Source organism: Passer domesticus, chromosome Z, assembly GCF_036417665.1.
Source record: "Passer domesticus isolate bPasDom1 chromosome Z, bPasDom1.hap1, whole genome shotgun sequence".
Taxonomy (NCBI): Eukaryota; Metazoa; Chordata; class Aves; order Passeriformes; family Passeridae; genus Passer; species Passer domesticus.
The window spans coordinates 72,525,543-72,551,987 of NC_087512.1; the positions used below are offsets into that span (position 1 = coordinate 72,525,543).

Here is a 26,445-nt window from a genome sequence, read left to right on the forward strand (position 1 = left end):
ATAATACTTAAATGTTCCGTGTTCTTTAACCATGCCCTGTGAATGTAGAGAATAAATTCTTCTTATTTTAGTTTGGGTACTTTGAGATCAAAATGCATTCTATTCAGGGGAAAATAAATGTGTTTAACTTAACATTTCCATTCAAAGATTTTAAGAACATAAGTGTTCCTAATAATAGCAAAATTATTAAAACCACACTATGTTTACTTAGAAGAACAACTCTGAGACCCCCAAAAACCAGAACCCCAGGGTGAAGAAGGATCAATAGGATGATGCTGGATCCACATGTCTCTTCCCCCCTCACTGCCTCCTCCTCCTTTTTCTCTCCTTCCCTCCTTTTTCACTCTCTTCTTCCTCTCCCTCCCTCTCTCCCTCCCCATCCCCTGTTTTGTTTCTTCCTCTTTACTTCACATTGATTAGTAAATAGGGTCTATGTTATTAAATTCAGCATATGGTGTTGTTTGCACCTTAATTTGGGGAGAGGCCTCCCTCACTAGTTGGTTTATAACAAGATTCTGCATCAACTTCTCAGCTACTGTTCCCTGACACAATTCAGAGCCCAAAGAAGCATTAGAGTTTGGTGTCTCTATGCCATCCTTCAAATCATTAAACTGAACACAGGCAGATACAATTTTTGGGTTCTTGGTAAACAACTTTCTAGGTTTGCCATGGTACAACTCCATTGTTTATGCTGTCTAATAAGAAGTATGTTTATTGCAAAATCAGTTGGCTGATATTTTCCTTGCTCCTACGTATCTCTTGTTTTTAAAATTTGTGGTTCTGCTAACATCAGCTTCATGCAGGAGCCATCTAGGATACTCCAGATGTGGAATAATCACTGAAGAATCACGTTCTTTATATCAATAGTCTTTTTTGTAGCGTAAACATATTTTCAGATCAAATAAACCAAGTTTTCTGTAGATGACACTTGATTAAAATTTTAATAAAATGAGCCCAAATTTAATGTTACACTCACAATTCCACATGATGTTTCTGCACTTAATGAAGCCAGAGAGGCTTTCACTGCTTTACATTTTCAAGCCCGTTGCCCTATTTCAAAAACAATAGCACAAGTATTAACCTTAACTTGCATTTAAAATATGTTCATAAGAAAGAGATTTAACACTGCAGATGTGAAGGGTTAATCTTTGAAAATAAACCAGAGGAGTAAAATCAGCTTTCAGTTATTCCAGTCTAGCCATCGGAATGGTTATCTTGGAATATTTGAGGATGTGACACTCCTTGCCTTGCAGGCTAATTTCATAGGGGTGTGGCAGAAACTGTATGCCTAATGTGAAAACTGCAAAAGTCCTCCCTGAAAATATATTTCATGGTGAAATCCCACAGAAAAGACCAATTAACAGACGTGTTCTGTTATCTCTGTACCTACCATTTTCTCTTGTTTTCAAGACAGTTTAGCTCCTTGTATAATTCCACTATGAACTTCTGTACACAAGATGTTTACACCACAAACAGCAGCAAATTTCTGAAGGATCTTCTCTAGGTCCACCCAAGCTCAAGAATGTTTTTATTCTGAAACCTTTGTCTAGGACGACATTTGTAAATCTTCAAATGCTGTAGAAATGATAATATATAAATAACATGGTGTTGCAGTTTTTCGGAGGACCCTATGGACTATATCTTCAAAAATTACTTTGAGAAAGAAAACCATAAATATTTCAATATGAAGCAAAAAAAAGAAAGAAAACTTGTAAGATTTAATAAATAGGCAGAGATGTAAATACAGATTCTCATGAAAAACACAGACTGTGGGTATAAAAAAGCATCTACATATGAAATTCAGATGTCTGGATCCAGATGTTTCTATAATTTAATCCATACTTTAAAGAATTTGCATCAATACTTTCCACTGTATTTTTGTATGTCATTGTATTATTCTCTAAACATGCTATGCTGTATTTTATAGCAATGGAACAAATCTCCTGTGAACTAAGTAAAATCAGGCAGAAATGCTCCTTGCAGAGATGTATCTCTAGACTTTGATAAGTCATTAAAAAAAGGAACGTCAAATCTGCTATTAAACTGATTTTTACATTTCTTTGATGCAGACAGGATCACATGATGAGTAAAGGGTTTCAACAAAATAAGATCATGTTTGTTATGACAGGAGGAAGGTAACAAAGCTGATGACAGGGCTGGAAGTTATTTCTTGCGAGATGCAGCTCTAGTTTGTCTAGTTTAGAATAAAGAAGGCTCTCTACAGCTTCCTGAGGAGGGGCAGTTGTTGGGGAGCTGATGAGCTCTTTGCTCTTGGATCCAGTAATAGGCTGGGAATGGCTCAGAGTTGTGTCAGGGCAGTTTTGAAGGTTTGGACATAGGAACCTTAAGCATTTCTTTACTGAGAGCATGGTCAGATGCTTCAACAGACTTCCTCAATAAGTAGACAGTGCCCCAAGTCTGACAGTGTTTAAGAGGTATTTGAGCAATATCTTAAAAGCATATTTTAACTTGTGGTCAGCTATGAAGTGGTCAGGCAGTTGGACTGAATTACCATTGTAGGTTCGTCCAGCCAAACTAGTCTAGTCTAGAGTAATCTAGTCTAGTATAGTCTAGTTTACTCTATTTTGTATTTTGATTATTAATTACATTTTTTCGTTTCACATATTTTTACTTCAGATAATTGCCATTATCACTTCGATTCCTCACAAAGATTATGGGAAACATAGTTACCCAAAACCAGACCACAGTGGCTTTTTTTTTTTTTTTTTAATCTGGAAAGGGACACCATTAACTAACTATACTGCAAACCTTGACACATAAATTATAAGACCTTTGACTCTGGCTTGGCAGAGCAGAGAAAAAAAACAAGCCAAGGTTCAGGGATATTTCCATTATGAAATCCACTTTCCCAAATTGGCTTCAGTTTTTAAACCACAGTGCAAGATTTCAAGACAATGTACTATGCATTACTGTTTTCTGATTAACAAATATGTTTTCCCTTCAAGGAGAGAGAAAGTAAAAAAAACCCAAAAAACCTCAACGTCTTTTGGTTACTGTTTCTTTTTTCTTTTGTGCCAGCCATTGTACATGTCATTATGAAAACTATGGTTGAAAAGAAAATAAAAGCTGCATTACTATTATCATAGATGCCAGAAAAATTCAATCGGAATATAATTACAATAATAAAAGCTCTTTCAGATTCAATGAGATACAACCGGTAGGGTAATGATTGCTTCTTGAAAAACAAGAGTGCTTTTCTCCATTTCACAAATGTAACATGGTTTGGTAACTAGCTATCTTTATTCAAGTCACAGGTGAAAAATGAATTCAGGTTAACATAACTGACAGACATCCTAAGGAAAGAAAGAAGAGCAGTGAAGTTTGGTTTTGGTCAAACTGAATTGGTTATGGGATTATAAACACTCTTGAACTATCCTCCCTTTTTATGTTGTTTATGGTGGGCTTTCCCTAATAGCATTTTCTTCCTGAGTTAAAGAACAGAATTTTATTTTGACTGAAGTGTGAAGAAAATAAGAATTTTCATTTTGGCAAAATATGACTGAAGAAAGGTTACTTTGAAATTTTAACAGTATCCAGATCTGGTCTCAATTCTACTGCCCAAGACCTTTCAAATGAGATGAAATTCTGTGTCTAAGGTGGGTTCTGTATGCTAAATATGTGAAAGTGAATATATTTGGTACAAAAACTTATAGGATGGGGTCATGATCTGTAGCACACTTCCTATGCATTAGAAAGATGATCCAGGATCTTACGGTATTGTGACACGCTGAAATACAGCACAAGAATACCTAGACCTTCAGAATTAATGAAGACTTGTAATTTAACCAACAGTGTGTTCTTTCGATATTTTAGTTCCCATGTGGATTGTTTGATGATTAGAAAATAATGCATTATCTAAAGACTGATTTACTGAAGGCTTTATTAGGATCCTTTTCTTCTTGTAGGCTTGTCACAAAATTAATTAGAAATTGCTAGTTTGTGAGATACAACCCTCTGCCCAACTTCATTTGAAACTGAAGATTTCAAACTTTTTGGCTGGACATCAATCCAAAACTAGACAGCATACCTGCTATAGCCTCCTTCATTTTTTATACACTCTTGCAAGAGATGTACTAGAAAAAGTTACAGAAGACAACAAAGTCTTTTGCAGGTGAAAGTGCTCAAAAACACAGCTCTAAAGAACTCATCGAAGAATTAGAATGTTGTTACAAGTATTGTGAGTATTCCTTTGCTAGAAACTGTCATGAGAACTATAGAGGCACTGGAAGGAAGATATGAGGTTCACAGATGTTTGTAGGATGATTCTAGTCATTATATAGGGACAAACAAATTTAAAGAGATAATGGTCATGACACAAAATGACATCATCAAATGTAAGACAAAGTTGTATACCTCCAGGTAAGCTTTAAAGTCAGGCTAGTTTAGGTATTTTTCAATTAACAATTAATGTAATATGGGAAACAAGTACTGTTATTAAAATTTTATTTAATTCTGTCTTTAAATTAATAATGGCTGTTGTTCTCAGATGGGTCAGTTATTATTCTAAAATGTTCAATTAAAAAAGCCTAATTTGGATGATTCCAGTGTGAAATATAAAAACACACAGGCTTTTCTGAACAAATGCTTTGCTTTCAGGCATTGCATCCCTGCAGCAGATACTCAAAACTGCTTTTAACATTTGATTACAAAGTACTTCAAAACAAGCACAGGTAACTTAAAGCATAGACAATAGTTCCTACATTGTTCAACTAACCTTAAAATACAACATGCCTTGATGACATGATTCTGAAAAATCTTCAGCATTTATGTCTCCTAACAATCACCAAATACTTCAGCAAGTGATTACAGCCTTGGACACAGGGAGAAACAGAGTTCCACAGAACCAAGAACAAAAATTAATAATGTGCATAAGAAAAAAAAGAATAAGAATAAACACAAGAAAAAGAAAGAAGGTAATATCTTTTTTTTCAACAATTTTTCACCTTTTGTGAAAAGCTGAGAATTAATCAGAAATTAGTATTTCTGTTTAAAGTTCTGAAAAGTCTTTGATCAATTAAATGAAATTAAAGGACAGAAGAACTGCTAATAAATTATAAACATTATTTTATCTAGCTACTATGTAAGTGGACTATTTCCAGGGAAAAGCTTATCTGAGTTCTTTCATGTGATGGGCGTCTAAACTGTTTTCTCTGAAGGGAAGGCATACGGCAATAGATGATTTAGTTATAATCACAATACTTTCTCTTTATTCCCACTTGCAATTTTTCCTAGATGAGTTAATGGTTTCAAATTTTTCATTTTCCAGTAGTAGAATGGATGGATTCTAGACATGTTACACAGCTGAAGATAGAGACAACTATGCTGCCTTTTCATAGTCCACAGTAGTTTTATCATTCACTGCACTAGGAAAATAATCAATCCCTCTATAAGAGAAGCACTTTGTTTTAAAGTAGAACTTTAAAAAATAAATTTAAAAAGGCTTCACACCTCAAAACATATGAATCGCTTACCACTAGCTGAGAGGAGGAGGGAAAACTCATTTCAGAAGTTGTTCGCTAAGAGGCCTGAACTCAGAAACAGTCAGCCCCAGTAACTCACATATGTTTTTCACAGGAAAAATATTTTGACATTTTTGTGGCTTAAATAAGAACTTCTGAGAGCTGTTCACACACAATTGAAACTCTAGTGAACAAGTCACTGTAGGTGGCATGAATTCATACCAGCATCTTCCCCTGTTGATTACCCTGCCAGGCCGAACTCCTATTCACTCTGTGGGAGACATAAAGAACAGTGCAGCCAGGGTTTTTCCACCCCTGAGGGGCTCTCCAGAATGTCCTGATCCTGGCAAACAGTGGATGGAGGTAATCATAGTCCATCTTCCTTCTCTCCTGCTTGTTGCAGTCAAAGAGCAATGCTTGAGCACTGGAAGGTGGAACACAGGCATGTCTTCAACTCACTTTCCAGTGCTGAACTAATGTTATTTTGCCAACTAAAAATAACAAATAGAGAGGGTTACATGCAAAGCTGCAAGGGAAAATTGCAGTTTGGCTAGATATAGATACCTGCAATCCATATGCCATCCTCTACCGAGGTTTTACATGATGACCAAACTCCTCCTCTTGTTTTGAGAATCCCAGCATCAATCCTTTCCACTGCTCCCACATTTATGTAATACAGGAAAAATAGAGGTGGGAAAAAGAGGTGACACAAAGAGATAATGTTGTGTAAATAAGAACGATCTAGATTGGTTTTGCAAAAAACAAAACAAAACAAAAAACCCCAAAAAACCAAAAAAAAGCCCCCAAACAAACAAACAAAAAAAAACAAAACCAAAACCAGAAACAAACAAAAAAACCAACAAAAAAACAACCAAAAGACTAACCAATGAACAAAAAAAACCCCACTCCCAAACTGAAACAAAACAGGTGGAAAGAGAAATGGAATAGTTTGCAGGAAAGTGGAAATAAAGGCAAAATATACAGAAGGAAGACTGCATTCAGAAAACAAGAGGGAAAAAAGGGAAATACTATAATTTTAATATTGGGTGGTGTTGAAGAACGTGAGCATTAAAATGAAGGGAAATGACAGAGAAAAGGAAAAAAGGACTAGAACAAGGCACAGTGCAGCAAATATGTCAGGATGCAGAGAATGAAATGGGAGATAAGAAAACATTGAAAGAAAATGAAGTGGCAAAAGTAAATAACCTTGCAATAGACAAAATTTAATTTTATCTTCTTGTTTTAACTCCAGGCTTAAGTTATTTTTTGGCACTGTTTATAAATATTTATGGGGTAAAAGGATTCTTACAGGTTGCATCTGTCTTGTTAAGAGATAGAAGATATATAGAAAAGCAACAAACAAAAACAATTTTGAGAAGACATCTTTTTTCCAAGATACTATATTATTATTAATATTAGTATTAGTATTAATATTTAGTAAGAAATAGATTAATGGACTGTGGGATTAATTAACAGCCATGATAGATTGTTGTTGATAAAAAATGTGGTTTTCCAGAAAGATTTTAGAGAGTAGAAAATTTTTTGACGGAATGACTAATTAGATGAAGAAAACTAAGGGGGTAAAAGATTCATGTGAAGATGTGCTTCAGAGCTGTATGTGAAAAGAAAAAAACAAATGAGGAGGTAGAAGGAGTAATATGCTGAGTGAACTAAAATCAGGAAAGTGGGATGGCTAATGCCCAGTCCCTATATATCCTTGTATACAAGCATAAACTGGGAGAGGAGTGGCTGGAGATCAGCCCTGCAGGGCAGGATCTGGGGTTGCTGGTTGGCAGCAGGCACACTGTGAGCCAGCAGGATGCCCAGGAAGCCAAGAGGGCAAACAGGGTCCTGGGGACATCAAACACAGCACAGCCAGACAGTCAGAGAGAAGATTGTCCTGCTGTATCCAGCATTGGTGTGACCTGAGCTGTGCTGGGCCACTGCATTTGAGAAGGAGGTGCTGGTCCTTGGCTGTGGCCAGAGGAGGCCAGCAAAGCTGATGAAAGGACTGGCTGCATGTCCTCAGAGGAGTGGCTGAGGACCCTGGACTGGCCTCATTTGCAGAAAAGGAGGCTGAGGCTGAGCTCATGGCTCTCTATAGATCCCTGAGGAAGGGGAGTGGAGAGAGAGGTGCTGAACTGTTCTCTCTAGGATTCAGTGTTAGCAGCGATATGGATATAGTTCAAAGTTGTATCAGGGGAAGTCCAGACTTGAAATAGGATTAATTTGATTATGAAAATAGTATTTTTATTTAGTCCAAGAAAAATAAGTCTGTAGCAAGACTCTGAATTAAAAGGTATTCAAATAATACAACAAATTATTTAGGTTCCTAACTATTATTGACATTATTTCTGGAAATTATTGACTAGGGTTCTATAGCCAGAAAAAATCAGCATAGAAGAATTTTGTCATCACATCAGGATTAGAGATAATACAGTTTAAAAAAAATAGGCCATGTTAAGAAATAACATTTTCTTGTATTAAAACAGAATAAAACAGGTAAGACAAAAGAAAAATCCCTATTTTAATTAACATATATGTACACGTTTGAGTGGAAGAGAAAAAAAATTAAATCCTGTACCTTAAGAGTCAAATATATAAGAGAATTTCTTTACATTGTGTTTTTCCCCAAAAGACCTGTGATGCAGTGTGAGAGTAGAAATCTCTCAAAAGTACAACAGAACAGACAAAGACGTTTTTTAAAGTAACAAGAAGTTTTAGCCTGAAAAGGCTGGCAATGACTAACATGCAAAAAGTTAGCACAGAACTGACTTCTTAATAACTATGGTATACTTAACAGACAAAAATAAGCATTTTTAGCCTCCCTATCATTCCTCAGGACATAGCTGAGTAAGGATTTTAGAGACATTAAAGAACAAAGTAAGGAAACCTCCTTTTTGGTCACAAACTTTGTGTTGTTTAAATACAAAAAAAGATTCAAGGGAGGTACACCTTCTTAAACATTCAAAAAGTGAATATAAGTGTCCTTGAGGCTAATCCGGTTTACAAACCAAAGTCCCAATGTCCATCACAAAAATTACATATTCACTTTGGACTGACCGATTTTCTACCTAAATTCTTAGGTAGAAATTGCATATAGGTAAGAATTGCATATAATTACATTACAGTCTGCTTGAAAGACTTCACAGCAGACTGTAATGTAATTATATGCAATTCTTAAAATAGTTTAATGCAAAAATGCAATTCTTAAACTAGATCTGTTTAAGAAGCAGAGAAAATCGTTAAAGGCTGAAGATTCTTTCATTTCGCAATCATTCTTTCTGTAGCCATGTTAGCCCTCTGAGTAGACAAGTGAATTTGAAAGAGGTAATTTTAGTGCTTTAAAAAAAGTGTGTTCTCTAGTGCCATTACGTGCATTTAAAAGTCACGTAAGAGAAAAGAAGAATAAAAATGCAAAACTCAATTTGGAACTTGCTTGCCATCATGTTGAAACATGCTGAAGATGGATTGATCATGATTAAAGGTGAAACAGTTTTTATCCCTACCAATTATTTATGTATGTAATATAAATTAATCCTTATTTAATGATGTCTGTATCATTAGAATCAAGTTTGCATAGATACAGATAGATAGACAGATATAATTATAATTATAATTATAATTGGTGTTTCAAAACCCCAACTTTTATGTGTGAAATGAAGGTCAGAACTAGAGACAGATACAATTTTATTATTATTTAATCTTTATTGATATACTGCCTGGGATATTGCTGTGATAGTTTCAGAGTTAAGGCTTTTGGAGGGGTTGATAAAATGTAAATTATTGCTTTTCTTGCTTGGGGACAATGACACTGTAAAGACAAACTTTTGGCAGAACAGAAAGTATTGCCTGCTGAGTCACTCAGTACTCTGCTTCCTGGAGACAATAACTTCTCATTGGGACAGGCAAGCAGTCCGTCCCATGGTCAATCACAGTCAGGAGGAAAATTAAGTAAATAGGAGGCTAGAGGGGAAGCAACCGCTTCCTTTGAGTGCTTAGAATAACTTTTCTACAAAACTTATTTTGCCTACAGCAGGCGAAGAAGACATGCCCCAGATTCAGAAAACTACCCACGCTGTTGTGTAATTCTCTGTACACAGCTCTTAATGAACTTAGGCAAACCTATACATTTGTTTTCAGGTACTGCCAAGAGCAGGAGTTTTAGAACTTCCATGAAACAGAGACAGTTAGTCATAGATCTCTCTGCCTAATGTGTTGAGTTTAGTCATGGAGGTGCTTTGTCTGTGTTCACCCAGGGTCTTTTCAAGTGCTCAATATATCTGCTGATGAGCTGGACAGAAGCCCAGTTTTCTCCTCATGTTCCTCCTAAAGAAAATTACTAGGCTTATTGTTTTGTACCACAAGTTGTATTTGAAGAAGACCAGGGATGCTGGGGTTGTGTGTCCTGATTTGGCTGATCTTTAAATGCCAAAGGAAAAAGGAGAAAGAAACAGAGGGGACTAATTCCTACCTTTAGAAACTACTCTGTAGATGAGATTCCCTGTCTCTTCCAGGTGGGTCATCTGAAGAGTTAGGGAAGAACATTTGTTTTAAGACCTGAACAGAAATAAGACTGAGATTAGTGGTTCAATTTATTTTTATTTTCCCCAGGGATATTACTAATCCATCAAGACTTACAGACACCAGCTAGAAAAAGATTCAGAACTGTGTTTTAGACTTGAACTGCTCAACAATTTTGAAACAAATGATGTGGTTTCAATTCATGTAAAGAATCTGCTTATGATAACCAAAAATAAAGCTCAAAAGTAGAAGCTTCCCACTTGAGTCACAGGTGGAAATCTGAACCAGTGAAACTGCTGATGGATGCATTTCTTTTGTTACTTTCATGGACGGGAAAAAAAGGGCCATTCTTCCCATTATTCTTACACTTCCAAAAGCCTTAATAAAAAAGAAACAAATTAGCTTTAATTCAGCTCCCCAGAAGAATACATTTCCTTTAGATAGTCTGCTCTTGACACAGATATAATTCTGATAACAACTCTGGAGAAATCAGAACACTAAGTACACATGTGATCAACCTATTCATGGCTATCTAACTGAGCAATTAACTAAATGCCATGCAAAAGAAAAGGTATGAGGAATATGAAAGTGATGGTTTCATGTTAGTTTTTTTTTCACATAATTGCTCTTTTTTTCTGTATCTGAACCTCCAAGCACACAACTTAAACCAGAAAGAAATAGGAATATACCATTTCACCATGAAATAGAAGCTACCTGTACAGCACTTCAATAACTGACACCAAAAAATGCATGAACTAGTTAATTTCCTTCATTCCTACTGTATAAGCTTTAGTATGTTAAAATATTAAAAGTTTTAGAGCAGAAGTTTTGGTAATTTATTTTTTAAATTTCTTTTTTCCTCCCACCATGGTGATATGATAAGGCAAACAAGGGAGTGTATAACTGTGCACACATTCCCTATCTCATTTAAATTCGACTGTCAAAATATCAAAAGGATTTTGAAGAGAAGATTTGTATCCTACATTCAAACATCATGCAATTGCCACCTTTAAATGGTGTCATTATTCTAAATGATGCTTATAGGCCCAAGTAATTTTTATGCAGCTCTTTCACTTATTGTCATTGTCAAGAAAAGTGGAATCCATCTTGGCTAAAGGAAACAAAATATTAAAAATAGCAAAAAACCAGTTTGCTGTGAAAAATGGGAAAAAAATTATGAGGGAATGGCATTCAAATCATTCACATTCTACTAAAATTGGCAAAAAATTTAAATTTTTAAATGAAAAAAATTTATGTTATTTTGAAATACAGACTTAAAAGAAGCTTAGCGTAACCATGTAAAATATCTACAAATCAAATCATTGTTAGATGTTAGGAGTATATTTATCTAGCTAAGGTCCAAAAGTTTTTACATTATATTTTTCTAAAAGAAAAAAACATTCCACAAACAACAACAATCTATGCCTTGTCCATCTTCTGTCTGAAAGATCACCACAAGTTGATGAAACTTGTCATCATGATGAACCTTGCAAATGTCTGGCCTAAACAGACACTTCTGTACTTGCAAATATGGTGGTGTGCCATTTCTGAAAGAATGAGTAAGAGTTTGTCTATGCTGCCTCCTCTGACACAGCAGCAAAACCAGAAAAAGTAGGAAAATCCTTCCAGAGCAAAGGAGTACAACATGATTGTTTATATTAGAATTAATCAAGTCACCACTCATCTGTCTTGTTAACTTTTTTACCTCATGTCCAGGCTTCAATTTCCTTCATACAACAACTTAGTCTTCTGTTTTAAGGCCTTCCCTTTTGTTTGTGTGTTTCAGTTTGAGACAGAGGGTATTCTAATGACTCAATTACAAAATCTAAGCCAAAGGTACTTCAGACAATACACTTCAGGAGAAGGGTGCCAGGATTAAAATTTACTCATCACTAACACTGAGGTTGATTTGCACATCCAACTTAGCAACTCAGAGGAATGATGCAATTTTGGAACAGCATCAATCAGTTTTCATAACAAATTGCTTTCCAATAATGATAATAATGAAAGATCAAAGAAATATGAACATATATTTCTATGGTAAGTTTATATGGGATACATGTACAGTATAAAATCCTCTCCTATCTTCAGGAATAACTTGTAGGAATAATTACTTTTTCCCAGTCCCAAGTCATTACATGTTCTGAAGAAGTTATATTTGGGTTGCATTCTTCTTATATAACAGGAAGCAAACAATTTTGGATACCCAATTGCTGTTTTGGGCACTGAAGTCTTAACTAGGAATCTGGTTCTGTTGGACTCTCCCGTAAGTGTCACTGCAGGGATTGCTGCTATGAAATTAATGCAGGCAAGATTTCACTGTCATTGGTAACAGAGAGACAAGTGAAGAGCCAGGGGCACAACCAGAATCTATTTGAGATGGACCTAGACAATTCAGAGCTGAGTCACATTGTTATTTGCTATCTATGCTCTGAATCATAACAATGATGTGTGTACATACAAAGAAACTTAAATCTGTCTGAGAGGGCAAATTAAGCAGTGTTACAAAAATGGCATTAAGGTGATATTCTGAGAGATTTTAAGGTAGAAAATATAAGGTGGTCAAAATGATTCTCAGGTTAGTTGAGAACATCTCATAAATTGATGTAAGTTTAGAAATCATGCAATATACAATTGCTGCAGCAGTGTGTAGTTCACACAAAAGGTAATCTTCTGGTATACCCTCACTTCTAGAAAGCATAGTAGAAAAAAAATTGTTTGTAAAGCGGCAGCTGATTTGGCAGATTTGGTCCAATATTACCCTGCCTTCAGATGAAATGAGTTGGGGGGGGGGGTTTGAGAGTCCCTGACAGAGCTTCTTTATCCCTTCTGTCATGCAGCCTTGTTCAAAGTCATTGTCAGTGCTGGCTTTTGGTAACCTGCATTTCTCCATGCTGTGAAAAATGTAAAGAACATTCTGCACTTCCAATTAATTCTTCTCAATGCTTTACTTCAGTGAGTGCAGAAGCAGAATGATACTTACTGTGGTAGGGGCTCTATCCATCATCCTTGGGGTAATGAGATATAGGACAATTTCTCAGATGCAGATTGCTTGCAAACTCTCCTATGAAGCCTTTGAATGTTTGCTTACCAGGGAAGTCCTCTCCTCCTCATAATTTATTTTTGATATTACTGACACCATCCAACTGCGCAAGATAAACTATAAAAATGTTTACAGGAAAATATTCTCTTTATTTGATTTCTAAGATGAATAAAGAGAAAGAACGAACAAACAAGCATTCAAAAAAGGACTAAACTTCAGTTTAGTTCCATCCTACCAGGATGTCAGAACAAATATTTTTATTGTCTATATAAAAAAAATCACAAAACACACCAAAAAGCAGGATATTCTTTCAATCCCACAATTCTCTTTAAAAAGAAGGGATGTGGCAGTTTTTGTTCTGTTAGCTGAAACCAAAGCACTGCCAGGGTTGAAGGGCTTGGGAGTCCAGCTATCTGGAAGTGGTTCATATGACCAAGTCACAGTGTCTGTCATACCAATTTGTATGTCCTTAAGTTATACTGGTATCTACCATAGTAACTTCATCCCCAGCTTCCATTTAGAAGTCTAGAAAGGATAGAAGCCACCTCTTCTATAGCCCCCACCTTCTGAAGTTAAGTAACATCTCATATGCTTATTGTTTCCAGGGAAATTGATACTCAATTTCTATATCATGACCCAGTACCATAGGAAACTGGGAACAGAGAAACAGAAAGAAACTCATAAATATCAGATCCAGACTGCTGTGCGAAAAACCCTCAACAAATTCACTTGCAACAGCAGTTTTTGCACAGAAATAGTTTGCAGTGTAGAAAATGCAGAAGTCAGCAGAGCACCGTTTCATCACAGGGATGAAGAAACTGATTCTGAATTGTACTGAACATACATAGATCCTATCGATATCAGTGTAAATAAAATGTCAGAAAGTAAGATTTGAAGCTAGTTCAGTTTTTCTCAGGATTACACAGGTATAATGAGAAAGCTAATTCTTGTATAAAAATTCAAGAAAAATTCTTAAAGAATAAGGAATGAACATCCTTCTAAAGATGTCAAGAGAAACCCTAATGATTGCAATTCATCCCTCCCTGTTTTTGTGTTTCCATTTTTAGCCAGGTTTAGAGCAGCTTTTGTCAGAGAGAAGACTATTTTAAAACAACACTGGAGGCAACAGAATGTGCTGTAAATATAATTGAAGGAAAGGGATAACTGGTTTTCATATATACTAATTTAATCTCTACTCTATAAGACATGAAAAAAAAAAATCAATAACCACTTAATTTATCACTGGACAAGCAACAGCCCTATTAGGTCCTCTAGTGAATGAAATCCTGTCAATCAGAAAGGGTCTTATCTGCTAAAACTGAAAAGCACAGCAAAAAATCATCTATGTTGGTCTGAGGGAGTTTAAATTCTACTCATAAAAGCAGTGTTTGACTTCAGCATGTTTTCTCTTGGTGCCAAGAGAGCCTTCAAATATCAGAGTGCTGAGACTGATGACTTCTTGCCTGAGCTTGCTAGTTTTGCTTGACTATTTTGTCCTCTCTGTACTAAGCACAAGAGTCTGAAAAATTCTCAGTTGTTGTTTGTAGACAAATAACACTATACAGCAACTGTCTAAAGGCAGATGCCTCCACCTATTTGGTTTTTTTTTTTTTTTCAATCATTATAAAATTTTAAAACAGAACATCTTATGGACTTAGGACATTTACAGAAAATCAAGCAAAACAGTGTGCAGTTTCTCATAGTTTCTTGGAACTTGCGCACTTTAATCTCAGTTTAAACTTGTTGAATCAGTTTAAAAGTATTTATGTTAGGAAACTTACATGCCACCATGTCTCTCCTGGAAATTTCCTAAATTTGAAAAGCTTACAAAGGTCCTTGGTCTTCTCACTCTGAGAATTGTATGGTATGTGCTGTGCCATTGATATTAGGAGGGAATAACATGAGATGAAGTATGGGTTGTCAGGTGGCTTTCAAATCCATAGATACTGTGTTCCCTCAGAACAGTTCCACCGATGGTAGGAAGGGTGAAACTTTTGGTCCTTGAGAAGTGACTCTCAAATGCAAAATCACAAATTTGATTGTCCTTAAAATGTATTAAAATGATATTGAGTACACAACAATGATTAAATGGTTGAATAATTGACTAGAGTAGTCAAAGTACATAGACTGAGGGGGAGCTATTACCAGAATGACTATAATTAAGTATAATTATAATTGTATAATATAAATTATATATTATAGATAACTACAATACAGAGTTGTATTATGTATTATACAGTACACACATACTCAATTATGCATCACATAATTCATTATAGCTATAAATATTTATTACTTATTATTAATTATTTTAGCCACATACATTCTCTTTGAATAGAAAAACTAATTTTTTCTCCATAAGAAATCAAAGAAGTAGGCAGTTTCCACCCCAAAGAGTAAACAATGACCTTTTTCCCTCATGGCCTAGGTCCTCCAATGCACAGGTAGAAGGAAGGCTGACTAAATGGGAAACAAATGTACACTCAGGGTGCTAAGCATTATTGGAGAGGTTTGGTAAATATGCTGAAAGGTGGTGTGGTCAAGTTCAAGTCTGCAGATCATACACACTGCCTTGCGTTATCACTGCTGATTATTTAATCTGCTGATTAAATTACACCCAAGTATTTTTTACTTCTCTGGACCTCTGTTTCCAATCTGGATGACAAGAATAATGATACTGATCACTCTTACAAGAAAATTTTAGGTGCATGATAAAAGAAATCCAAGGTGACACTAGTACTGTTGTTGTCCTTTTGAAGAGATTTTAAAGGAAGAGCCCCACGTAAATCAAATTAGTCTATCCATTGAGACAAGGGTGTCTTAGGTAAAGCAGAGGCAAGATTAATGTTTCTGGAATTTTCCCTTGTTCTATATTTCAGATAGTAAGTATTAATGGTTCCCATATGTCACCAGTTAAACAAAATAGTTCAGCACAATTTGAAGGAATCATACCTCCATTTTCTATCTCTAAGGTATATTTTGAAATGCAGAAAATGTTAATTATTGGTGAAATAATTATAAAACACTTCTTAAGAGACATGTAATTGGTTGTTCTGAAAAAAAAAAAAATTGCTTTGGGTGAATTTGGCCCACACTCTATTTTTCAAAACACCTCATGTGAACAGTTCTCAAAGTTGATGCTAAAAGAATAGAGATGTATCCCTAATATGACACATTCCAGTGTCATACAATTCCAGTTTGCACAGCTGTTGATATTGTGGTGATTTCAACATGGGTGGATGCCAGGTATCTGCTAAAGCCACTCTCTCATTCCCTTCCACAACTGGATAGGAGATGAAAAATATAGCAAAATGGTCGTGGGTTGAGATAAGGACCAGGAGAGATAACTTGCTGATTACCATCACTGGCAACACAGACTCAGCCTGCGAATTTTAACCAAAGTTATTACCAACAAAATCAGGGCAGGATAATGAGAAGTAAAATTAATCTTAATACCACTTTCCCCCCATCCCTCCCTCCTTCACAGTCTCTACCTCTTGCTCCAGTAGTGCAGGGAGACAGATAGTAGGGGTTATGGTCAGTTCATCACACAAAAGTTTCTGCTGCTGCTCAGGGAGAGCAGGACTTCCCCTGCTCCAGTGTGGGGTTTCTCCCACAGGAGACAGTTCTCCATGAACTGCTCCAACATGGGTCACTCTTCCATGAGGTGCAGTATTTTAAGGACAGGATGCTCAGGGAGGGTCCCATAGGGAGTCACAAGTCCTAGCAGGAAACCTGCTCCAGTGCGCGCCCCTCTCTCTATGGGCCCACAGATCCCTATCAGGACCCTGCTCCAGCACAGGCTTCCCATGGGTTCACAGCCTCCTCTAAGGCATCCACCTGCTCCAGCAGATCTCCTTCTTGGGCTGCGGGTGGATCTCTGCTCCACCATGAGCCTCCATGGGCTGCAGAGGCACATCCTGCTTCACCATAGCCTGGAACAGGGGTTGCAGGGGAATCTGTTCTGGTGCCTAGAGCATCTCCTGCCCCTCCTCCTCCACTGACCTTGGTGTCTGCAGAGCTCTTCCTCTCACATGTTTTCACCCTGCTCTTCTCTGACCCCAATTACATCAGCATATTTTTTTAACCTCTTGTGTATGACATCACAGAGGCATTACTACCATCTCTGATTGGCAAGGTCTTGATCTTGGAGCCCACACAGTTTTTGGCAGCTTCTCACAGTAGGGTAGTCCCCAAAACCTGGGCCTGCTACCCAAAAATAATGCTCTGAATCACTTGACAAAGGATTTAATGCACACTTAAGTAGCTCTTCCTCATGATTTGTACTCAAGTGGAGCATTCTGCAATGCTTTGGTTATGGATGAAATTTGGTGGAATGCCGTTTGAAATTAATGTGTAGTCAGCCACCCAAGGTAGAAGTAAAAACAAAAAAACCCATCACCTTTCCCTTCCAGATGACTCAGTACAGGGTTTTTATACAAAAACTAGGAAAAAAGATGGTAGCAGAATGGTTGCAGCCAACATGATATTTACAGCCACACATATAAGTACTTATACTATAAATATATTTATATATATTGAATGTATATATATATGTATACATATAGACGTGCACACACACATTTCTACCCAAGAGTTGAAGTTGATCTTAGAAGTCTTTTACAACCTTATTGATTCTATACTTATAAATATATTTTAAATGGAAGAAAGTGACACAGGCAGAATAGTCATTCATCAGTGTCAGTCCTAACTATGGCTTTTCATTCATAGGTGTTTCCACTGGGTATTTAATGGTATCATAAAAAGGAGAATATCCTGAATTAGAAGGGACCCATCAGGATCATTAAAGTCCAGTTCCTGTTCCTGAACAGGACAGCCTGAAGAATAGCACCATGTGTCTAAGAATATTGCCCAAAAACTTTTTGAAGTCAGGCTTAGTGCTGTGACCACCTCCCTGGGGAAACACTTCCAGTGTCCAACCACCCTCTGGGGGGAAGTCTCTTTTCCTGATATCCAACCTAAACCTCCTCTGACACAACTTCAGACCATTTCCTCAGGTCCTGTGACTGTCACCACAAGGAAGAGATCAGTGCCTGCCCCTCCTCATCCCCTCACGAGGAATTTATAACTGCAGTGAGGTCTCCCCTCAGTCTCCTCCAGGCTGAACAGACCAAGTGACCTCAGCTGCTCCTCATATGACTTCCTCTCAGGGCCCTTCACCATCTTCATTGCCCTTCCTTGAATGCTCTTTAACAGCTTAATATCCTTGTATTGTGGACCCCAAAATTGCTCACAAGTCTCAAGGTGAGTGCAGAGCAGAGTGAGACAATCCCCTCCCTTGCCCAGTTTTGATGCACCCCAGGACATGGATAGCATTCCTGGCTGCCAGGGCACACTGCTCACTAAGTTGAGAGTTCCTATGAACTGGGAAAGGCCAAAGAAATTCTGATTTTAAGAAATCCAGCAGAGATATGAAGTACTACCATTCCTGTGTTGTACAGAGCTATCTAACATAACAAAAACACCTTTAACACTGCAAGTGATGTTACATTTCAGAGTACACTGCAAATGCAACTAGATATGAATGAATAAATCTGTGTTGAACATCATTCCTTTACTGCTAGACTGCATCTTGTATCTGATCAACACAGCTTTTAGCTGATGCAGTAGTCCAGCATTCTTCAGGGTATTTACAACCTCTAATACTGCCTTGATTGTCAACAATTACACATCCCCACATGGAGAATATATTTCTCTTTTATTTCACACAAAAAACCCGAAAAAACTCTCCAAAAATAAAAAAGGAAAAGACCTCACAAACAAACAAACAAACAAACAAAAAGCCCCCAACACCCCAAAACAAACCAAAAACCAAAACCACAAAAAAAAAAAAAAAATTCTAAATTCGAAATGGCCACAATGAAACCAATGCAATTTATGACAATGATAATGTCTGTTGTCTGGAAAATCCACTTTCCAATTTATTTTTTTCTGAGATAAATTTCATATGACTAAATAAATAATGCAAGTCCTGACTGAAGAGCAATATAAAAGTTCCACTCTGCAAAATATATTCTTGCTGCAAAATATTTTCTCTCTCTGATCATTCCTTTTTTTGGTCGTAACCTTTTCTCTATTCATACTTACAGGAAAAATAAACTACTTTATTCCTGCATTTCTCCCAACAAATTGATGAAGGCATTGCTTTGTTTCAATATTTTTGATTTCATAGTCGCTAGAGAGATAGGAAATTATGCCATATTCAAATGGAGATATTAAGTAATTTTCAATATTGGAAAAAGGAGACAAGCCCTGAAGTCCAGAAAAAAGCTAAAAATAAAAACAGCATAAACAACTGCAGCAGCAGGGTATATGAGATTTTTTACTGATCAGCAAAAGGAGAGACTAGGTAAAATTTCTTTGGGATTTAAAACACTGCAACAAACTGGGTTAATGGTTTGAACATAAACTAATAATATTTCTTTTTTTTTGCATTTTTTGTACGTAACATGCATTAAAGAAAATAAACTAAGGAACTCTTTGTTGCCTTATTGCTGAAAATACAGTTAATTTATTTTTAGGTACAGTGTAACATCCATGGTTTGATTGGCAGCCCTGACATATGTCTGCACGCTGCGTGTCCATAATGACCCAAGCAGTGCTTTTGCCTGCACTACTCCACCTCTGCCAGCTGCCTGATGGACTCCTGCTGGCAGGAGTCCCTTTCCAACTGCTTGGCACTGACCCTCATGGTTCAGTGGAAATCAAGCCTGGGATGGTATATCCTTTAAATTCATACTGGCTGGTAGATACCTTCAGGGAGAGCACTCGGCTTTCAAAGGCTATTTCTGCCTTTGGTCCTTGAAGGTGAATCATCCAAGCTACTGTCCTTTAGTGCTGAACTTGGAATAGCCAATTTATTCTCCATTTCTCATCCCCTGTCATTTTTAATTTATCAGTTAGATAGCAGATATTGTGAGTGCTCAAGCGAAAGTTTAGGAGTTAAGCCTGAGGATTTCCAAGGCCAAGAGAAAACATAATGCTGTTCTGTTAAATCACCCAGGGAAGCCAACTGAAACTACAGAACTCATTACCTGACCTAACTTAAATTTTTTTGTTGCTTCCTTCAGCTAATTAACTAAGTGTCTTTAGAGATGATCTGAATAAAACATCAACCACAGCAGTGAGAGCAAAAAGAAACTACTTCATGCACACAGTTTGCCAGTGTTCTCTCTTTTAATACAACTTTAGCCCAACCTTCTACAAATTACAGCTTTTATACAAGTGCATACTGAACCATCTACTTACTTTTCTGCTAAGTAAAAATAAAAATTAAAAAAAAAATCTGTCAAGTTTGTGTGCCTGTGTGTGTATGTATATAAATAAACTACAACATTCAGCTGATAATTGGTGTTGGAGATTATTTTTAAAATATTTTTGGGCAGCACACCATGCAGGTGTTAATAGCTGCTGGTTTCATCAACACTGTCCAACTGGTTAATGAAAGACTCAGGTAGCTAGCAGGACAGCTGCCAGCTTTCATTAGTAGCTTGAGGACTAACATAGAATGAGAAGCTGTTGTTGGAGAGAAGGGGTCTAGAAAAAAACATGAGAAATGATAAATGGGATGTATCACTTCATTATGTTCCCTTTCCGGTGCTCATAATATGTCATTTCCCTTTGCTCAGTTTCACTCAACCACATATCATGTGGTTCCTAAATGAGTTGTTCGTTTCTTAACAGTGATATTGTAGAACAAATTTCCTTAGAAGAAGATTCCATGTTGTGTCAGAAAAAGTCACCGAATCATAGAATGATTTAGATTGGACACGTTAAAGATAGTCATATATTATTTACATTTCAAGTGCCTTAGATGAGAAAAAAAATTGTCTTCCATAAACTTCAACAAGGATATTTCCTTGCTTACCAGTCAACTTCTACTTTTTCACTGTTATTTTTGTTACTATTGTTTAGTTTTTTAATTTTGTTTGTTTGGGGTTTTTTTGTTTTGTTTTTGTTGGGTTTTTTGCTTGTTTTGTTTTTAAGGTACTGTCATGATTAAAGCTTTCATAAAACCCAAGAGAAATTCTAGCTATACATTCTGAGAGATCTTCAATGGTCCAGTAAGCATGATAATACTTTTGCTTGTGGGGAAACAAATGACTCACAGTCTGTTCCATAAATGAAGATCACCCTTGAAGTAAGCTAGCTCTTTCAGTCTGTCTAAAGAATATTTATCTGTGTTTGAATGATTCATTCACAATGGCAACCATAACTTGTTATAGGATAAACATAAAATACAGATACTTGTCTGCACTGACATGAGAAATAATTTCATACAGGATTCCAGGACTAATGCAGGTGTTGTTTTTTCTTCTATTTGTGAGATAAATAGCAATGGAAAATGGCAATATATATGACCCATGCAACCAGGTCTTTTTCAGAGTCTGTTCAGTGAGGCAGAAAAAGTTTCAGTTTTGGCTGGTTGATGTGCACTTTGATTGCTGACCCTTGAACCCCAGGGAAATAAGAAAAGGAGAATGAAAGCAGAATTCATGTGGCCTTCCCTCTGCTGAAGTGGCAGAGCCCATGGGTCTAGCCATTGACATTAATGAAAAGCGGAGGCATTGTACAAGCCTGATCAATCACAGAAAATAGAACAGTCACATCTAAATTCAATTTCAGGGGCTGATCTTTTATATACCCCCAAAGTCTCTAATTGCCAACACACTTATTCCTTCATTTGCAGTAAATGTTCTCTTGTGAAAATCCTTGTACTCATCAACTAGCCCTAGATGTGATCCCAGTCTAGCAAAATAGTGCTGAAGTGAGATTTTCATAAATCTTAGCTATCCAGGTTAATATCACAGCTGTTGTTTAATTAAACCACTCTTATTTAAACTTTTTGCCCATCCCAGTTACAAATGTTTTTAAACTTTGTTTACAAATGCTACTTAAGTTTTGGACATGACAGAAGAGTTGGAATGCCTGCCTAATGTCCTGTGACAGATGGAGGTGGCTGAAGACAGCCTAAACTCAGAAGTGGGTAAAGGTGGAGCCTTGTTTCTTAAGAGTAGCTGCCCTTGGGCACAGGAAGGAAATAAGCTATGCCATAGTACGTTAAAGGAGGACAAGGGAGATAACTTACCCCATTCCTTTGCACACCAGACTGAACTGGAGGTAGGGGAAGAAAAAAACAATTGTTACCAATTCACACAGTGCCTTTACCCAGGATAGATCCTGGGCTAGAGTAACTATCTACTCCTGAAGAAGTTATTGTATTTCTATCATTATAAAGGTAATTCTTAAGACACCTTGAAGTTAGCAGAACTTTAGATACAAGATATAAGGCTGGCAGAAGAGAGACAAGCTTAAAGTGAGATGACCATCAGGAAAGCTGGTTTGGCTCTACTGTAGCATTAGGTCCATATTTGCCATTGTAGGGGAAAATAGGAAAACTGCCACAGACTGCAAAGCAATAGGAATGGTATTAGAACATTTTTCATTAATGTCTGTTCAGTTGCAAAATTAATTTTCACTTTCTTTTTTTTCAGGTGTGTTCTGAGCTGTCAAACATTTTAGCATGAAGAAACATAAACAAACTGTAATCTTAAGTCCTCATACATTTGAAATACCTATTTCATATATTTTTAATACCTATTTGATTTTAAGAGTTATTGTCCATTCCCTGTTGGATATTGCCAAAATAATCTAATCATTGTGGGGGGAATGGGGGCAGGGGGAATCAGTGGATTGTAAGTTTGATAGCTAAAATGAAATATTGATGTGCAATAAATAAAAATGTTCCAAGATGACATTAAAGCTCTCTGTACATAAAGAAGAACATGCATAAGAAAAATATGGATTTGAAGGGTAGAAATGAGAATACTCTCACTGATTAGTGAGCAATTAATATGTTAATTGAAAAACAAAACTGTTAAATAGAGAATTGATATAAATTCTTTCAAATTATTACATGAGAAAACAAGTGTAATTTCAATTTACTAAATGAGAAGAGAGAAAATATATTAGTAAGATCTGTTTTCTGACACACAACCTTCTGACCTCTTTTCTGACTTTTGGCTAGCAGTAAATGTTAAAGATATATATAATAAATGTTAAAAATATATATGGCCAAAATTCCAAGTACTGGCATCTCAGCTGTCTCTGCATAATTTTTCCTTATTGACTTGCTATATCTGTCTTCAGAGATACCATTCTCTGTGAGTAAAATGTCCAATTCCAAAACACTGGAATTGGAAATAATAATAATCTACTTGTAATTCTTATAAATCATTACAAATCCTGAACCTCATTTGACAAACTTGTTTATTCATTCAAATTCAAAAGGGTACACAATGCTGCTTTGGAGCTTGTACACACTGTAACAAATCAGGATGCAAATAACAGCTTGCCATAAAGCAGTTCATTGTCAAAGTTTAGAAGCATGAGAAAAATAAGAAATAAGGAATTGATATAAGTAGTGTGATCTGAATATTAGTTTTGCCATTCTGAACTATGCATTATGCATGCATCTGCAGTTTCACAAAACTCAACTGTTAGCTCAGCTCAACCATCTAAATGCTAGTGGAACAGTATAAAGCAGCTGAACTTTATTATCATGAGCATAAAGGGATTCAGAACAAGATTAGCTGCTACTGCTGCTCTTAAGTACAAAAACTCCAGCACCTCCATCCCTTTTGCAAATCCAAGCCCCAAACACACAGACACACAAACACACACAGACACAGATGTATCAGTCTGTGAGAATATATTCTGAGAAAAATGAGGATACATTACCTGAATGCTGAAAGAACAATTAAAAACATATTTCTGGAATCAGAAGGCAGTACCAGGAGAAACATTAGAAAGAAATTATTTGAGAAAGGATAATTTAAAACTTTTCAAGGCCGACTACTCCTAGGGTTCTATATCGTCTTATGGTTACTGTGTAAAGTATACTGTGCCATTTTCATATTTGATCTTTGTTATAATCATTAAGAAATTGCTCTTATCTTTCACCTCGGGCATGCCATATCATGACAAATGTGTAACAGGAAAATGTCATGTAAGAAGATCTGATCTCAAAGACTTATTTAACAGTGTCAAAAGAAAGATGGAAGGCATAAAGTAGCCTGCACCTTTTAAAAAGTGCTTTTCTGTGGCTTTGAAGAAAACCAGAAACAGAAGTCTTTCCTGCCCTCCCTAGTCTTTGTCAAAGAGTCAAGCCAAGAGACAACTCCAGAAAGTCAATCTAATTCAAAAAGGCTAGACTCTGACAGTCAAGATTAACAAAGCATTCATTGACTTGACAGTTAGATGACTGGAGTGATCCTTTCAGAGAAACAAACAGTTCATTTACAAATTACACTTCATTAGTTTGGAGACGATTAATCTAATTGCAGATGGCAAATTGCAATTAAAGCTGCATAATTTTAGTGGAAGCACCAGTAAAACTTAATCTTCACTAAAACGACAAGACTAGAGGTGAATGGCCTCCTCCATACCTCAAAGTGAAAGAAGGTAAGAAATTCTTACAGCAAGTTTAATAGGACTGGGAAGTAGGGCAAAGATGTTTCAGAAATACATGTACTTAGCCATATTTACACTTTGAAATATACCCATCATGTTTCTAGGCCTATTTGGGATACAGAGATGCTTCTGCATAGAGGTGGTCAGGGATTATTTTTTAATCCGAAAGTTTATAGTCAAAACCAAATACACTCCTCAAATTGGAAGATATTGAAGGGAACATGGAACTTCAAATTTTTAAAGAAATTGTTCAAGCACAGAACTCATTTAGCAGGCAAGAAGTCCAACAGATATCGAGAAAGTTATTAATATGGTTCTAGTCTTGCTTCATAAATTTCCTTCTAGCAGTTACTTAATAATTAGTACAGAGGTTGACAACTTCAACAAGGAACAAAAGGTATTCTTACAAAACAATGGTACTTAGCTGGTTTGTGAAAGTATCATAAAGAGGGATTTAAAATGGGGCATTTTAGTCAAAGAATAAATGGAAGCATAAAGATGGGCTATCCTAGATTAGTGCCTTTACATTTTTTAATAAGCTTGGATGACTGGTTTCACCCCAATCTCAAGAAGGAAATTCTTCCTGCATCTTGCTGTGGTAGTCTTCTAAGTGGATATACTAGTCAAAAACTTTTTACTATATTTGTGTAATTGAATTTTATCTTCAAATTACAATGCCTTAATCCTCTCTTACAGATTTAGCAGGTAATAATTTTTATATTTTCTGCACAAGACTAGTGACATCTAGGTCATCATATTGATCCTGCTGCATGAATTCACTTTGGCAAAAGCAAAAGCATACAGAAACTGGAGTCTGAGAATTCTGATCACAGATGACAACTGATGATATGACAAATTATTAATACTACATCTGCATCTCTGAAGACATAATAATGTAAAACAGTAGTGGTATATAAACAACACAAGAATTATTTTCTTTTTCTATTTTCTTCAGGTATTTTGTCAATTTTTTGATAGATTTTAAAAATCAATTTATTTGAATCTTCTCTTCTTATGAGTTAAAAAACCTTTCACATCAAACAGGCAAAAAGCAAAAGAATAGGAAAAGCAAAGTCAGTGCAGAGATTTTACAGTAACTCCAATCACTGTGTGACATTATGTTCATTCGTGCTGACATTTCTGTTGGTCAAGTAGCAACTTTGCAGTTCCTGAAGTGAACTAGCAGTGCTGTGCTTGCTTTATGCACACATCCCATTTTTTTTAACAACATTGCCACTAAAAAAGTGGAAAGTGAAAAACAGACATATTATTAACATGATAATAACAACAAACCAATGAACCAGACCAAAAAAACCCAAACCAATCCAAAAGAAACCAAAAATCCAAACCATTAAAAAACAAACCAAAACAACAGCAACAACAAAAAACTAAAAAAATCCCTGCAGCAAGCCTCACCAGGGAGCACTGATTCATTATGTCAGCTCCTCAGGGGTTTCTAAAATAGATTTGGCAGGGCAGTGACTTTCTGACATGACTCAGGTTGTTGAGCCAGTGATCAAGTGATTTGTGTTGTGACAGCTCTCTACAGGTCAGTTCTAGGAAATGAGATTATTTCTGTTCAGGAAATAACAAGATAATGGCAGGGTTGGAGAATGGAGCAGACATGAAGACCTAAGGGAAACTAGTGATCAAGAGATGGCTTTTGTAGCCATGTTTCCAACCAAAGAGTTCTAATTTATGGTCCAGATACATGTCTCTTATATAGGATCCACAATGCCTTTTCAAGCATTAAAATAAAAAATGAAAGCAAAGATACTATATTTTAAGGAGATAAATTTTAACAACATTCTTATACATCTTAAGTGTATGCTAATGAGATTATGGAGATAGTAAAGATATGAATCCAAACTAAATTTTAAAAAGAGAAAGTTATATGAAATTATG

The 26,445-nt window shown here is 36.2% G+C and overlaps 1 protein-coding gene across 5 annotated transcripts in view; it reads right to left on the minus strand.

Annotated features, from left to right (window-relative positions):
- The window catches only part of LINGO2 (leucine rich repeat and Ig domain containing 2), a 478,753-nt gene that overhangs the window by 70,411 nt on the left and 381,897 nt on the right, over nt 1-26,445 (minus strand). For 2 of the 5 annotated variants that reach the window (XM_064405411.1, XM_064405412.1), the window contains 2 exons: nt 9,955-10,040; nt 6,045-6,134 (listed from right to left, as the gene is read on the minus strand). The exons of 2 other annotated variants lie outside the window; for them this stretch is intronic. In XM_064405411.1, the coding sequence (XP_064261481.1) occupies nt 6,045-6,062 (18 nt within the window). In that variant the 5' untranslated portion in view covers nt 6,063-6,134; nt 9,955-10,040. The remainder of the gene's footprint in view (nt 1-6,044; nt 6,135-9,954; nt 10,041-26,445) is intronic. One more of the 5 variants, XM_064405414.1, reaches the window with a different exon arrangement.